Source organism: Xiphophorus couchianus, chromosome 10 (assembly GCF_001444195.1).
Source record: "Xiphophorus couchianus chromosome 10, X_couchianus-1.0, whole genome shotgun sequence".
NCBI lineage: Eukaryota > Metazoa > Chordata > Actinopteri > Cyprinodontiformes > Poeciliidae > Xiphophorus > Xiphophorus couchianus.
Genome location: NC_040237.1, coordinates 15,264,892 through 15,282,306, shown reverse-complemented (window position 1 = coordinate 15,282,306; position 17,415 = coordinate 15,264,892). Strand labels below are relative to the sequence as shown.

The following is a 17,415-nucleotide window of genomic DNA, read 5'->3' as shown; positions in this document are numbered from 1 at the left end:
GTGCTCACACTCTCACTCACCACACTTTTATTTTTGATGATTTAAAGTAAAAGTGTTTCGTGTTTCTTCTTTATACGCCGGAACAAAAGCTTTTCGGACACAACCAGCTAGGAACCTTGGGAACCTGGAGAAAGGGAGCGGCTGAACACTCGAGGAAAAGAGAGGACAACACAAACCGCGCAAATATTTTTGATTGTTTGTTTTTTTTGGTTTTTTTTGCTTAAAATTTTCTTTGACATTGTTTTCAGCAAGCTATTGAACAGTTGTTCATTTGCATTTCTTCTAATCGCGTCACATTGAACTTTGTCGCGCGTACTCACGCCCACAAATTGCAGCGTATCTTATGGAGCTCTTTACGTGCTTAAATTAGTGCAAGTGGACACAAAATTTGAACCGTTTTTGCCTGCCGGACAGTTTAGTGGAAAACTAATGCTGCACAACATCCTCATCGCATCTCCATGATGGAAATTGGTGGTGGTAGCATCATGCTGTGGGGATGCTCCTCCTCTGAAGTGGAAAGAAAAAAATTCCTTGTTTTTAACAGGTTTTTGTTGTTGTTGTTTTTTTTATCTGTACGTTGTAAGATTGGAGGCAGAGCATCAGCAAACATGTCATGCCACTAATGTTCAGTTTGATTTAGACCTGGACTTTGACCGGACCATTCTACAACAATGCATTTTGATCCATGAAAACGCAGCCAAGTGCTGCCATCACCGTTTTTCACCACAAGCACAATGTGCTCGGGATAATGTGCAGCATTTTTCAGGTACCTTACAAAGTTCTAATTTTCCTTCTCCTTTTGCTACTTTAGTCACATGAATCCCAACAAAGTGTGTTGAATTGGACATGCGTTCTAACAAATGCAAAGTTTAAAATATATAGTAGACAAACAAAATGTGCTTTATCTAGGCTTGTCTCACTGATGTGCAATGCTTTCACGCTTTTTGTCACCGCAGGAAGTGACACCAGACTTTCATATCAGATGTTAGATTTCTTTTTTCTTTTTTTTTTTACTTTAACCACAGTGCCTCTTTCATAATGGCCTGGTTTAGGACTGCTGGCAAGCCAGTCTGCACACTAAGAATGTTTTTAACGGCTGTGTGACTTCAACCTTTAACTCTGTCCAACTAGTTTGCAGCATTTCCCTAAATAACGGATAACCAGAATAGAATGTCCTTTATTGATCCCCAAGGGGAAATTGCTTTCTATCTTTCACCACATTTCTGCGTTTACATTCACCTACGCTGAGAGTAGATGTTGTTGTGGATCTTTTCAGAAGGCTGTCCAGCTGATTGAGCTCTCCGCCACCTGTCAGAGGGAGGCTGAAGAACGCACAACATTCCTTGTCCCTCCGCTTCTCCCCCCCCTACGTTACATTTCACGAGCAGCAGAGACCCAAAACATCACCTTCTTTGGAGCGACTGCTCCACATGTTACTCCCAACAGCTAACGACACCCGTATAACGAATCCCCTTGTTCTTCTGGGGGGGGCGTGTGAGCATGTGTGTGGAAATAGTTCTGGGCAGTTTCAAGTTGACACAAGAGAGAAAGAGAGAAAATGAAGAAGGAAAACTTTTCTCACCTGTGCTGTGAACGTCTCCAAATCTGAGACAGGATCCTTTTTTTTTCTTCTTTTTTTTTAAAGGATAAGTGAACTCATCACACCTTCCAACCTGTCAGCTTCGTCGTCGTCGTCGTTTTTGTTATTTCAGAAGATTGTTGTTGCTGGTCTGGAGCCCCTCATCTGTTTGACTGCCTGAGCTCTGGATGTTTGGAGGTAATGTGACTCTTTCAGAGGACCAGGAGTTGTTTGCTCCTCCCGCAGCAGCTCACCACGTTTACTTTCTCCTCCTCTCTTCAGAGTTTTTTTGTGTAACTCCTCCTTTTTTTTTTTTCTTTGTTGCCCCTCCAGACTCCTCTCCCTCTCTGGTGTTTATGTCGTCTCTCACTCACTCCTCCTCATCCTCTGTCAGTGTGTACATCTAAACTCTCATTCACAGTTTTTCTCCCCCCGTCTGTCTCCAAAGACCAGCTGTGGCGAGGGCCCCATTTTTTTATTTTTTGTCTTCAGTTGCTGTAGAGACGGGAACCTGGTAAAAGGAACAGGCCTCTGTGTGTGTGTGTGTGTGTGTGTGTGTGTGTGTGTGTTCCATCTGGTGTCACGCCAGCTGACTCCCACATTTCTTGGCCTTAACATTTGCATGTTGATTCACCCAGGCTTCCTGTGTCGTTCAGCAGAACTGTTGACGACTGGAGTCATGCAGCATGTTGCTGCTGCAGTATGGAACTTTTATTTTTTTTTAAAATATGCTTTTTTTTCTCTGTGAAAGTTATCATTATGTTGTGACAGTATAACATAAGATAAGACTGTGAAAAAATTGCGTTCCTCTGCCTTCTCTCAGTGCTCCCAGTATAAACTGCAGCTTTTACGCTGAACATTTGTCATTTTTGTAATTTTTGGGCAAAATTACACAAAATGTGCAGAAATGCTACCTTGGATCACACACAATACACTGTAAAAATTTTTTTTTAAAAGATTGCAAAATGGCACTATTTTTCTCCTGAGGAAGAATAGCTGATACTCTAGCGCCACCTATCGTCTATCTGTGCATGTCCCTGATTGTGATGGAGGTTTAGCTAATAGCATTGGGACAAAAAAAGAATATCCTAGTCAAAGTCCAGACCTAAATCCAATTGAGAAACTGTGATGAGACTTTTAAAAAAATGTCTTTCCTCTAAATATAAATGAGCTTCTGTCATTTGTGCAAAAGAAGCCACTGAGGTAAAGAGCGGATACAATATTTGCACGCCACACTGTTCAGATTTTTATTGGTAAGAACAGTTGAGAGCATTTTGTTTTCCTCCTACGTCACAATGTGCTGGCCTATCACATAAAATATTAATAAAATACATAATGTAATGTGACAAAACGTGAAAAGTTTATTAACAGGAGTCAGAATACAAAAAAACAACGTGACTTTTTTTTTTCTTTTCTTTCTGCTGCTTCGCTGTTGTTTATTTTGTAAAACTTCAGCTCCGGTCTGTTTCGACAAAAAACCGGCCAGCGTCTCTGATGAGAATCAGTTGAGTGGGTGTGTGGAAAATGATTCGAACATTCCTGGCTAAATTGATTCATCCACAAATAGCTATTACTCATTTCCCATGGCGTTATTATCGGGACAAAGCAAAGGAAGTGTGCTAACGTCGAATACTTGTGAGAAGTGAGAGAATGTGCTCGGAAATGCGATTACAGAATACAGCAAAGGCACAAATGGAGCAACATGTTTTGTTTCCACTTCAAAAACTAGAATGACCCCCGGGCGTGCCGTGGTGGCGTAGGGGTTCGCTCGACCCGTATTTGGAGGCCTTGAGTCCTAGTTGCGGGTTCGACTCCCGGACCCGACGATATTTGCCGCATGTCTTCCCCCCTCTCCTTCCCCGTTTCCTGTGAGCCTACTGTCGTATAAGGGACACTAGAGCCCACAAAAGACCCCCTGCAGGGGTAAAAAAAAACAACAACAAAAAAAACAAACTAGAATGACCCTGAAGTGGCTGAAGTATTCCAGAGGCTGGGTTCATAAGGATGTTTGCTTCAATTCAGAACTGTTAGGTAATCAGTAGTGAAAAAAACAACAACAAAACCCCATCAATCGCAAAATCTTTAGGAATTTCCCAGCCAGAAACACAAACCACCAAAGCGCCTATGAAGTCATCTCTGATCCCTCAGAAAGCTCAGCGTCAAGAATGATTATCAATCACGACTGATTGATAATCCATGCCTGATGGAGTCACATGGACCAAAGATCACTTTGCGAAACCTTTGGCAAACACAGCGAAGCAGAGTTAAATTCACAAACAGCAACTTGCTTCGTAGAGGCGTCACCTTCTGATGGTTTTGGAGGTAACTGGGATGAATTCAGGCACAATATAATAAATAAAAGCTGAATTGACTAAATGAATCAATGAGTTTTTATTCAAACTTAGTCATGCCGTGAGCTCTGATGCTTTAAGTCATATTCATTCGTTTTCTCATATTTCCGATTTTACAAGTCAACCACAGATTAGCTTTGTTTTGGTAAATTTACAGCATTACCATTAAGTAGGCAAAATAAAACACTATTTTACAAACCAATAATTTACCCCCCACCCCAAAAAAGAAAAAAAGAAACAGGCTGAACCCAAATTAAAAAAAACAACTTTAAAACGGTAACTAGAACCAGAGTCAGCAGCAGAGTGGATGGAAGTGACAGCAAGGGGAAACATAACGCAGAGTGAAATGTATAGTTATTTCCTCCAACACCGATGGGTTCTGCGTGATCGCTCCCTCCTTGGTGGGTGGAGTTCTGTTTGTGCGTGTTAAAGTTCAGTCGCAAGTCAAAATATTGTTCATAAAAACCCTTGGAGGAAAATTATGTTGATTCCTGTCACATTTTCACGAGTAAACATCTGAAAGGTGTGGCGCGTGTTCAACCTCCCTGACTCGATGCTTTGTAAAAAAATGAATTAAAATATTTATATTATAGCTGCAGTGATTTTAAGATACGGCTCGTATGTGCCACAGATTCTCAGTTGAATTTAGGCGCGCGGACGTTGGCTAGGCCACTGTGACTCTTGATCAAGCTCAAATCTAAATCACTGCGACGTAGCTCAGGCTGTATGTTTAGCTGCGTTGACAGACTGAATTATTTTGTACAACCTGGTAGACTTTCGCTATTTACCTCTGTTCACACAGCATAGTGCTGCCACTACCATTTTTCTCTGTGGGAATAATCTGTTGTGTTGGACATGCGGTCTTCAAAGGGGAATTGTTCGCACTGGACTTTATTTGTGGGTATTAGAGTAAAATGGGCTGAATAAAATGCACCTTTCAGATTTTGATTTGTGGTTGTAGTGTGAAAAACGTGAACAAATTCAAGCGCAGGACAACCTCTAAAAGGCTTTTTTTAATTTTTGTGCCACACATACATCTGTTTGTGGGTCACAGCTGTATGCAATAGGCAGGTGATGAAATAAAAACACTTTCTGATTTCACTTTAGGAATTTAAGATGGTAATCATTTCCTCTTTTTGGTAAAACGAAGCTGTGTGGAATTCTGAACAGATGACCCTTTTTGAAACTTTTCCATCATCTTCTTTATCGGTCAAACCTCCCCTCTCTGATGAAACCGGAGGTGGTGACTGCTCGTGCAGCCAAGCGATTGTCTGCGACAGAATGGCTTGCGAACAGCCAAAGTCCTGAAAAGAAGACAACAAAGTGGATAAAGTAACAAATTGCTCATTTGTAAAATGGAGAAATCTGCGGATTCACTGATTGGCAATAAATGAATCCCTCATTTACATGGTTTATACCTTTCACTTTTATTGTGATTTGCAGGCGCAGGACACTGGAAACCACCATGGAGGGGCAGGATGGTACGGAAGAGGATTGGGCCACCAAAAATAATTCAATAAAATTTTGACTTTAGTCAGAATTCTCATTCTGTGTCTGTGTGTATCAAGATACATATAAACATCCAAACATTATTGTGTGTGAAATGTGTTGTTAGTATATGTTTTTTCCTTGCTATTGGATTTGTAAACCTGCACTTTATCCACACTGAAAGCCTGTCTAAATGCACTTGGTAGATTTGAGTTTGATGACTGTATTTTTTTTTCTTTTTTAAAGGTCAAAATTCTGAGATTAAAGTCAAAATTTTACATTTTGTAATTTGTATTTATTATTTATTTATTTATTAAAACAGGTCTCTCTTGTAAATGAGATCTTGGTAAAAAAAATTTGAGAAAAAAAAATCTGATTCTTTGGTTTTTGTTGTTGTTCAGTGGCCCTAATCGTCTTCCGTAGAAAGAAGACCTATTGAGATAAACAGGAAATGCAAGTTGTGTTGTTCTAAACTGCCCGACAATCTGAATCAGGAAGTCGCCCTCTAGTGGTATAATATGTAAACACTTTAGACCAGACCATAATCTGACACGCATAATCAATTAAACAATAATTAATATTAAAAATAATTACGTGGAGGAGATGTAAAACCACTTTTCCCCCTACAGGTAGATATAGAAGTCAAAATATGTAAGCAATGAGTTCAAAACTACAGGTATACTCATTTTTCTGCTTTTATTCAGTTTTATCAAAGTTAGCAAGAAAGCTGCAGTGGAGTTAGCTCAGTTTGCAGGAAATTAGCATCTAGCAATGAGAAACTTGGACTACTTTCGCATTGAGGAGTGTAAAAATAAATTTCTATTTATTTCTTAGTAAAACTCCTAGCACCAGTAAAGCATAAAAAGGCATTAAAATCATGTGTAATTAATCCGTTGTACTGAGGTTGCCCACACTTTTAAGTGAGGGCAATTAATTTGTTTTTGTAAATGCTTGCTGGATCACCAGATATCAGCCTGCCTCCTCCACCACATAAACAAAAATCAAACAAAATTGATCGAAATGACTTGTGCTACGTTGAGGCACAGCTAAAAATATTCGTTGCTCTATTGATTGTTTGAGTTCTTAAACGTGGACTCTCCGCTTGACCTCTGATGACCAATGGAAACATTTATTGATATCTTTTAAAATGATAGAGGCGCAAACAAAACTTTTTTTTTTTATATACTGATTCTGTTTAATTTGAAGTATGTGGTGGGGTACCATCTTATCTCAGACACCCTCCACTGTTGTGAGCAGGTTAAGCTTCAGGTGGTTCTGGACCAACCTGCTTGCATTCGGACTCCATCATTGTTCTGGGTCAAACTAATAGCACTGGTTTCATCTGTAAACTTCGTTATAGCGTAGATCATTTTGTCCTCTGGTTTAGATTTAGTTCTATTATATATATATATATATATATATATATATATATTGTTTGGTCAGATGTCAGCTTTAAATACAAAATCCGTTGTAGTAAATTAATTTTACACTAATAGGATCACGGGGACAATATGATCTCTGTCTTCGTGTCCGTTTTGCACGCTTGAGTGGAGACAAAAGTGCGGCCTATACGAGCTGCACGTGAAGGCATCGCGAGTGTGTAGCAGATCAGAAAACAGGGAGAAAGGAAGTGGCGGCTGTCGCAACATCCCTGCCACGTCTCTGCAGCAACAGCAGCAGCAGCTGCTGCAGCTGTGTCGGCTGGCCGGGGCTCCGGGATGGGCCGGTGCTGCTGGGTTCATCTGCAGAGGGGATGCGACTGAAGGGAGCAGCAGAGAAGCGGAAGGAGAGAGGAAACACGTAAAGCCCACACTCCCTCATTGACAGAGACAGAGAGAGAAAGAGGGAGAGGGAGGGAGAAAGAGAGGCTGGCGGGGAGCAGCTCCAGGGAGAGGACCGCTGCTCTGCTCCGAGTCTCCTTCCTGCCGCCGCCTCCTCCTCCGCCGTTGGAGTGGGTTATTGTTCCAGGAGAAGAGAGGCGTCGACGGACTCATTTCTGTGGGTTTTATTATTCGTTGACTGTTCGGACGGAGCGGGACACCCAATGCTCAGCTTGGGGAGAATGGAGGAATTCGTCACCGAAGAAGAAGAGCCGTGGTACGACCAGCAAGACCTGGAGCAGGGTAAGAAATGACACCGACCGCAGCATCCCCTCCTTCAGCCGCTGCTTGGCACCGCCGGCCGGCAGCTGAACAAAGGCCCTCTGTGAAGCTCCCCAGGCCGAGGCAGAGACGTCACTTGGAGCTTTAATGCCAACAGGGAATTCACGTTGCAGAAGCTTCTTCTTCTTTAACAACAATGCATTGACAGCATGCCAAGTAAGGAAGGGCCTTCACATGGTCAGCATCTATTCAAGTGACAAAACTACAGGGTTAAGTCAGCTGACATCTATTCAAATATTGACTCCTAACAGCTTCTTTATATTTTGGAAAACATTTATTTTGCAGCCTCATTTTAATCTAAGCGATTTATGTTTATTGGAATCAATAACATGGGGACATCCTTATAGGCAGACCTTAAATAGTCCAAGTATAGCAGTGCGGTGAAGGATTTGTTTTTAAATGCTTTATTATTATTATTATTATTATTAAGGACACAATAATTGTGAAGGATAAACATTTTCAAATGTTTTACATAGACTGCTAGACGGTAGCCACATTTACTGCCGCTTCTTGTAAGGATAAAAGAAGTATTAAAATAATTGAATGTTTTATTCCGGTTGCAGAAGTTCTTTAAAAACTTTAATATAATTACATTTATCTAGTGGCAAGAGAATTCTCAAGTTTAGAAATGATTTTTTTTTTACCAGAATCTCCTTTAGCATAAGTATTGTCAACCCTATTATACTACTAACTAACTTTTTCTTATAACATTTCACAGGCATCCCATCGCCACATTTGATTGGAGTATCTTCTTAAAATAATGGCATATGTCTTTTCTTTTCTTTTTTTTATTTGCCCAAATCAGCTTTTGTGCAGAAAGAGGTGATAGAATTTTTATAAAATGTTTTCCAAATCATGTTTGTCAAAAAATTACTTGGCTCATTATTTTAAGGCGGTGACTATATGGTGGAGAGAAAAAAAAACACCAAAAAAACAAAACAAACTACTTCCTGTCGTCTTCTTCTTCGTGGTTTTTGCCAGTAGATAATCACGTGACTGATGTGACGCGAAAGAACGTTTCCATTGCGTGTTTTTTGTTGTTGTTTTTTAATCGGCGTGTTTCCAGTAAGCGAATTTATTTCCGTAATTTCAATTTACTCAATTCAGTGGTGAATTCAAATGCAGCTAGTGGGAGGTTTTCCTTTAAGTCCTGTTGTTGGAACCTAACTTAAAATCGTTCAAACCTCTTTCCATTCAAGGCCCCATCTGCTCCTTCCATCCCACGACTTTCTATCGGCTGTATTGTTTCGATTCCATTACTTTAATCGAATTATATCGACGTATTTTGTACTCTAAAGCTTACCGGTCATTCAGTTTGCTGTACGCTCGGACCGACCGCGCGCTCAGATGTTTTGTAGGACCTAATTGAAGTGATTGGTGAGTCATCAAGTTCTCCTCACCACTCACTTCGTTTCCTGTCTTCCTCCTCCTCTCCGTCTCCCTGTTGTAGTGCCAGCTAATTATATTGGAGCGTTTTCTGTGGCTCGGCTGAAATGGCGCTGATGTCGGGAGTTTGCACGTGCACACACATGAGCACGCGCCAGCTCGTGCGTGGACTTTCAAACCCACTGTGGCCGACAACAAAAATAGATACTCGAGAGCTAAAGCTGAGCCTTTATTTATTTACAGGCGCGTAAAAAAAAAAAAGAAAGAAAAAAAAGAACCAAATGGAACTGGATAAATAAATAGATCTATTTATTTATTTATGTTTTGTTAACTAATTTGAAATATTGGGTAAAAATCATTAAAGTGACCAAACTCAAGAGTTTTTCTCACTGTTTTCTTGCTTAGCAACTGTAATCTGATTAGGATGAAAACAGATGTCATGAGCTTCTGGATAACAACTAAACTAATCAAATAGCATTGCCTGAGGTTAATTAAGGCCTGTTGCGATAATAAGCTCTGTTGGACGATAAATCGGCCCAGAAGTTATCGCAGTAAACGATAATATTGTCGTTTTGAGATCATTTTCAAGTAATATAATTGTAATAGCAGAATAATGCAAGAACACGTTCTCAAAGGTCGATAGACTTTAAATACTAATGAACATTTAACACTACTGTAAATCTGGAAGACGTTTTTATACAAAATAAACAACACAACTGAAACAACGGATAAAATAAAGGATTTTTCGAGGTTACGGAGACGGTCTCTGCTCATCTCAGGGAGGGTCCCAGATCTTCACACATGGTGTGAAAACGAAAAGGTCTCTGCCCTGTGTGACATCATCCTGTGTGGGTCACTTTCAGGTCTGCGCTGAGTGACAAAGATTGATTTGCAACCTTGTTTTCTTGCCTAGTTGGTTCTCTTTCTTTTCTTTTCTCTTCTCCTCCAGACCCACCTGTTGACTGTTTTTGTTACAAAGTGTTTTGTTAATTTCGTCTCTATAGCAACTCGGGGCAATTGAACACACAACAACAAATTTAGTACCTGTTGTTTCTTTTGTTCCAGTTGGTGGAGTTGGTACAGGATGTGAAGTTCCTAAATGTAACATTTAGTAACTTTATTCCTGCTGAAAAGAAATTGATCATAGTTGAAGACTTTTTTTTTTTCCTCACAACATCAAGTAAACATGAAATTGTGAAACTGTTGCCAAATATTGCAATGAGGATTTTCTGAGTGGTTTTCTTCCGTTTCTTTCATTATCTGGACAATAATAATGCATTCTGGGCACATCATAAATGTGATATATTTCGATATATCAGGCAGACTAATTATTGGAGAAGTTAGTGTGGTTACTGCTACTCCTGGTTACTAATAAACAACCAAAGTAGAAACATCCATGGCGTCTGTGTCATTCCCTCATGAAAAGTATTAGACAAGTACTAGCCGATGTTCACCACTCCTTATTAGCATCAGGAGCAGGAACGTATAAGGCATGTCCTCTGGCGCTCTTTTTTTTCCTTCTTCTTCTCCTTCCAGAGAGGCTGCAGTCCGCATCTTGCCACCAGGTCCGCTGAGTCACACCGCAGCTAGAACAGAGAACGACGACAGTGACTCATCTTACTTTGGATGGACATTAGCTCGGTGTGCGCCTTAACGGAAACGCTGCCAAAAGAACACTTTTATTTTAAACTTTCATCACAGAGTCTCCAGCATCTCGCTGCGCTGCATCTCGGCAGAGAGAGAAATTATTTTGGCACCGGTGCCTGACCTTCATGTGTTAGTCGCCGGGGAGAGAAGAGGTCTGGCTCTCTGCCTTTCTTCTATAACTGAGCCGCGGCGCTGTGGAACGAAGGTGGCGTGACGACCCGTTTGATCATCCCCAACTCTATTACTCCCTCGCCTAAAATGGAGCAATGTGCACCATTAACTCTGGCAGTGACAATATAAATTATTCTGCTATATTTAGTATTTTACTTCCAGAATAGTCCACAATCTATCTTCCTCTGCCTTTCATTTGGTGGCATAAATATTTATTCATTCATTCATCATTCACTTTTCTTTTTTTTTTTCCAGATTTCTTTGAATCTGGCTCCCTTTATTCAGTCATTCCCTTTGTTTCTCAGATCTCCACCTGGCAGCAGAGCTGGGGAAGACTTTGCTGGAGAGGAACAAAGAGTTGGAGGACTCTTTGCAGCAGATGTACATCACTAATGAGGAACAAGTGCAAGAGATTGAGGTACAAACCTTGGGTTTCTCTCCAAGGATTGGTCAAAAACTCAACAAATATCGCATCACCCTACTCAGTAATCATGCGTGTGAAATCAACACGTCGGCCCCTTTTTGTTTTTGTTTGTTTTCTACTTGCGTCTAATGGCAGGAACGGGATATCGACCCAACTGAATTCAGCACAATAAAACTGCCAAAATATGCAAGTAATAAAGCCTGCACTACAACCACTGATGGGAAAAAAAAAGCAAGGTTCCTAGAAGGAGTGGTTTGATTTCCAATCAATCAAATTTTATTTGTATAGCACATTTCAGCAGCAAGGCATTTCAAAGTGCTTTACATCATATCAAACACAGAAACACAAAGCAACATAGAATCAACAATCAAAACACAGCATTAAGTCAAGTTCCATCAATAAATTTGTAATTGATTACATTTCAAATACAATCCTAAACAGGTGGGTTTTTAGTCGAGATTTAAAAGAAGTCAGTGTTTCAGCTGTTTTTACAGTTTTCTGCATTTTGATGCAGTTTCGTCTGCCTGTAACCCCCCACAGATGAAATTACAAAAAGCTAGAGGGCGCTCACCTTGAAAGGAATGTGGCGCCACAGCCTTGAATTTCAGTGTATTTTATTAGGATAAACCGACACAAAGTTGCGCAGAATTGTGAAAGTTAAGTTAAGTTTCTTTTATGATTCATTTTGTACTAATAAAAATGTTGCATACATTTGTAATCAGTCACTTTTAGTATGAAACTCCTAACATCCAGTTCGACCGACTACCAGCACAAGTTTGCTCATTTTAAGCTCATTGTAAATCCAGCTGGTTTGTGAAGGAAATGTTAGAAAATTAGTGACCAAACTGCATCAGCAGACGGAGTAGAAGTTTAAAGCAGGGTTAGGTTATGACTCAATATCCTAACCATGTCAAAATGGGACATGGGAACTATAAGTATATTTTTTTCTTTTTTGTAGGTACAACAGTTTATTCATTTATTGCACTGATTGAATGAGGCCAAAATGTAACTTTTTGACACGCATCCAAACGAAAAAAACACTGTATATGATCCGCGTCAAGGTGTTCAGAATGGATCGATCAAAATGCAATCCACACTTTTTAGATTTTTATTAGTTAAAAAAAATGTTGGTCTGCCACATGAAACCACTTCACCAAGAAGAGGTACTTGTATATTAGCAAGGCCCTCTAAGTGTTAGCATCACGAACTTAGCGACAATTTTTTTCTGCTCCCACATCACTCCTCTCACATCCTGGGTTTTCCTCCCATATGAGCAGCCATGTTGCTGCCTGAGTTGTGTTTTTGAAATGTTCAAGTTGACGGTGTAGAAATGAAAAAATGTGCCCAAGTCAAATCGTTGCCGTTATTTCTGTCACGTCGGCATTTGTTTTTGGCTCCCTAGTACCTGACCAAGCAGCTGGAGGTCCTTCGGGACATGAACGAGCAACACGCCAAAGTGTACGAGCAGCTGGACGGCAAGGCCAGAGAACTGGAGCGCACCAACCACACGCTGGTCAGGGACAGCAGAGCCTCGCAGCAAAAGATCGAGAGGTGTGAAGGACGGAGCTGCTTTAATCACTTGGCCCTCATTCATTCCTTTTTGTTAGCGATTAAATGTAAAGCAGGGTTTCCCCGGCTCCCCCACAGAAAGCTTGCTATGCTGGGCAGTCATCCAGTTAAAATACATAGAAAGTTTTTGCACTTCCGTTGTTTCATCCTAATTAAAGTGTCCAATAATGATTTCATTTCAATAACGATTCATCTGATTAGGCGTTTCAGCCCTAAGTTGTGTGCCCCTCTTGTTTTTCCTTCTGCTCCAGCTTGACGGGCACTATTGAGACTCTGCAGAACCAGGTGGAGTCTCTGTCGGCGCAGGTGGAGCAGCTCCGCTCGATGGAGCAGCTCCGAGTCAGGAGGGAGAAGAGGGAGCGACGCAAGACCATCCACTCGTTCCCGTGCCTGCGGGAGCTCTGCACCGCGCCCAGGTGGGTGGTTTCTCTGCAATCAATAAACATAAACCCCAGCGGAAACTAGAGCAAAACTCCAATGGTTTTCCTGTCAGGTACGAGGACGAGTTTGTGGTGGGCCGGGCCGAGAGCTTCACGTTGGACGCCAAGAGTCAGCCGTGTGAGGAGGACAATCAGCACCTGAGGGAGGCGGTGTCGGCGCTGAGAGCCGCCGTCCGGACTGAGAGGGGTCGGAGGGAGGGGGTGGAGAAGGAGTGCAGCCTCCTGATCGCAGAGTTCTCCCGGCTGCAAACGCGGGTGCAGGTAGAGAAGGAAAAACGATTTTCTTTTTCTTTTTTTTTTTTTTTATCGAGCTGCTTTGCTCCACAAGCTAGCACAGCTAGCAAGAACTATAAACGTTTCTGACGAGAAAAAGACCAAAGAAACATCTGCTTTTTTTCTTCTTTTTTTAGCCAGAGCTAAGCGGTGAGCTGATCAGGGTTTCTCTCTCTCTCGCTCTTTTGTTTGTTTGTTTTGCTTCCTGACAGGACGCTGAGAGCTGCCAGGCTCGCGTGCGGGAGCTGGAGGTGGAACTGCAGGAGCTGCAGCAGCTTCGCCGCGCGCGGACTTTCCTCCTGAGCGGCGAGGACGACGGCGTCGCCCTAACCCAGACCGTCCTCAGCATCACCCCGGAGACCGACACGTTCCTGGAAGCGGAGGAGGCCGACGCGGGCGGCGGCATGCGGGAGGAGACCGAGGGCGGAGGCGGCGTCGGAGGCGAGCAGCTGCCGGAGTCCAGCCCCGTGAGGAAAAGCTGCAGCGACACGGCGCTCAACGCCATCGTGGCGCGGGACGCGTCCGGCCGCAGGAGAGGCAGCTACGCCCTCCACGCCAACAGCGTGAGGAAGAGGGGGATGTCCATCCTCAGGGAGGTGGACGAGCAGTACCACGCCCTACTGGAGAAATACGAGGAGCTGCTGGGGAAGTGCAGGCGACACGAGGAGAGCCTGTGCCACGCCGGCGTCCAGACTTCCCGTCCCGTCTCCCGCGACCCGTCCATGAAAGACTGCGCCGTGGGCCCCCTCCCGGCACCTCCCCCGACGCCCACCCAGTCCCCCTCCACTCCCGAAGCCATGGAGAGCATCGGCAAGCAGGTGGAGGCGGTGGATAAGCGGCTGGGGCAGAACGCTCCGGAGTACAAGGCTCTTTTTAAGGAGATCTTCTCGCGCATCCAAAAGACCAAAATGGACATCAAAGCTACCAAAGCCGCCAAAACGAGCAAATCGGGCAAATCAGGCAAATCAAGTAAACACTAAAGTCAACATCGACTGTACAGATGAGGATGTTGGTGCGCTTTGTGAACAAGGGGCTAGCCTAGTGTACGCAATCTTATAGAGGGCGCTGCTACTACAACTAACGTATTAATTTCTTCCAGAGCTAAGCTAAGCTAAGCTAATCCCAGCAGAAAATCAACCAAATCTGAAGTGCATGCCTTCCAACCTAGTGCACCTTCTAGAAAATGAATTTAATCTGTTACATTTTATTCTTCTCCATTGTACTGTTTAATTTAAAGTACAGAAAAAAAAGATTTGTAGGCTAATTTGACTGCCTTACTTACTCTACAATATTACAATTATAATACCATAGCTGGCAAAATGTTTCAGTTTTGCACTTTAGGTTCAGGTTTAAATCAAATAAGACAAATTGCCTCTTAGAGGGGTGGAAAGCAAATGTAACATTAACTGAAGCCAAATCTGCTTACTACTAAACAAGCTTGACTCATATTTATGTACTTCCTTGATCTTACAGGAAGATCAACCTGTAAGATGCTTTATATGGTTTTGTCTTTAAATGGCAAAACCTTAAAGCGTTTCAACCATAATTGTATTTTATTGGGATTTTATGCAATGTAGTTTATTATTGTGAAAATGATGGCTTTCCTTCTACGGTTTTTAAAGATAAAATCTGACTGCTAATCTCACATCTGTTCGGAGAATCAGCTTCAAGATTCAGTTTTGGTTTTTTTTAATTGTAAATTGAAAAATATTTCTTTTTCCTTTTTTTTTTTTTTGGTCCGCTTCCCAATCATATGTGTCTTGCTCTTGATTTATCCTACGAAATCCCAATTAAATGGAGCGACATTTGATGTGGTTGTGTGATCTAATGTGAAACAGATCAAGGGGAGTGAATACTTTTGCAAGCTGGGGCATTTCAAACCACTGTGCTGCCTGAGATGGAGGTGCTCGTCATAACATGCTACGCTAATTCTGTCAGTTTTTTAGCTAAGTCTAGAAAAGGATGTGATAGGTCTATTTGGTCCTGAGCTTTCTGCAGGTATACCAAGTGGCTACATTGACCTTAATAAAAGTGAATCCATTTTCCAAAGTGAACCGGACTTTTGGGCCACTTTTGGGCAAAATCACACCTGCCTTTGTACCTGTGTCTTCACTCCTGCTTATGTCTTTGTCTTAATTACAGTGAAGATGAGCTATTTTATGTTTTGTTTTTAAGTTCTTGGGGGATTCTCTTCAGCTGCTTCATTTTGTCAATATAAAACTACATTTGAGTTAACATGAAGGAAAGGACTGTTTGGCTACAATATACAGTTTTCGTGACATGGGTGTTTTATATTCCACGGTGGACATGAACCGATTCCTACTCTCTGCACTGTGCTCAGGGATAGACGGCTGCAAAACGTTCTCAACTCAATCATGTTCCATTTGCAGTTCTATGCTCGTTTTCGTTCCCTCAGTAAATATTTCCATTTGCCCCTGAAATCAGAACTTTTATTCAGGTCAGGATAAGAATTCAGTTCGTGAATAATGTCCCACCTGATGTACTTAAATTCCAGTTCCTAGCCAGAAAACAAGTTGGGCTTGCTAGTTTTTGAGCTCCATGACCAGGATACTTACTATAATATTGATGACGATAATAATTCTTATTGATGGATGTTAATTACAATATATTTATAGCCTTTTGTGAATTGAAATACTAAAGAAATATGTACAGTACTGTATGTGCACAAGGTTAAAAGAGATCCAAACCATTAAAACGCAGGAAGCTGTTTGTGGCTTCAACTTACTCTATGTTTATACCTGTGGCAGCCATTTTGGATTGGTGGGATATCTCTCACTTACCAAGTGTAAGCTTCACACAGCATTCCAATTAATCTCCCTAAATCAGAGACAGGATGGTTTTACCTTTTTGATAAGGATTACAAGCTAAAGTTAGCCTAGCTTGTTTTTATGTTAGCGGTAGCTAAACGGATTCGTAAAGTTCATTTTCCACCATTCTGAGCAAAGGTGAGTTCTAACATCCGTATCACATTAATGATCACTATAACGCAGCATAATTCATTAAAACCTATGCCTTGAGCTCTCTGTCTCTTTTCCTTTCACAGCTGACGGATTACGCTGGTGTTCATCTATGAATGCACAACCAGTCTTCCCAAATGTTCCTTGTTTGCTCCCAACATTAGCATGCTACTTCATAGGATCCTCACACAATAATGGGAACGCTAATGGAAAATGCGTTTAGCTTTACAGATGTACATTTTTTTTAAGCTAACATTTGTTTAAAGGCTTCTTTCACAAGCCATAGGAAATTGAACAAAGATCAAGTTCTGACAGCGTCTTATGCTGCATTCAAGTCAATTGTCAAGTCAGAACTTGGATCTTTGAACCGTTTAACTGTGGTTCAGTTTCAAATTGGGAAAACGGTGAGATTGATAAAGTGGGTTGCTTAGTGACCATGCCAGCTGCTGTTAGCAATACAAGCTAATAGTTACGTACTTCACCACATTTTGGACTTTCTGGATTTATTTGTGTTAGATAAAGGTATAATAGGACACTCTTGGTCAAAAGAGCAAGTGAAGAGTTTGTTGTTTTTTTTCAATTGAGAGCAGCCATATTGGATTTTTAAGGTCACAGTTGGTGAATGTTTTTTTTTCTCCCTTGGATAATTCTTACTTCTATGGAGCTTTGTGCTATATTTTTAACAGCTTCAAATTTGTAAAATCAAATTTCTCAGAATAAATGTCACACCTAACTGAAGTACATACTTCAAACAATCATACAGTGCTAAGAAATAAACCTTTTTTTTTTTGCGTCAACTGAAAAGGCATAGGCTTGTTGAACAACACTTAAAATGTCTGTCAACATGGTGGTGCTTGGGAAAACCTGGTTTTTATTACAAATTCTAAGTAGAGTTATTTCACAGTCTTGAAAATGTTGGAAAACTTAGGGTATGGAACTTTTTTGTT

General features: G+C 41.4%; 1 protein-coding gene across 1 annotated transcript; it reads left to right on the top strand.

Annotated features, from left to right (window-relative positions):
* The first annotated feature begins 7,023 nt into the window (after window positions 1-7,023).
* On the top strand, window positions 7,024-16,528 carry LOC114152124 (cerebellar degeneration-related protein 2-like). Its single transcript, XM_028029865.1, has 6 exons — window positions 7,024-7,541; window positions 11,090-11,202; window positions 12,611-12,759; window positions 13,029-13,193; window positions 13,271-13,478; window positions 13,703-16,528. Exons 1-6 carry the CDS (start codon window positions 7,463-7,465, stop codon window positions 14,468-14,470), a joined length of 1,482 nt encoding a protein of 493 aa, XP_027885666.1. The 5' UTR covers window positions 7,024-7,462; the 3' UTR covers window positions 14,471-16,528.
* Window positions 16,529-17,415: the final 887 nt, after the last annotated feature.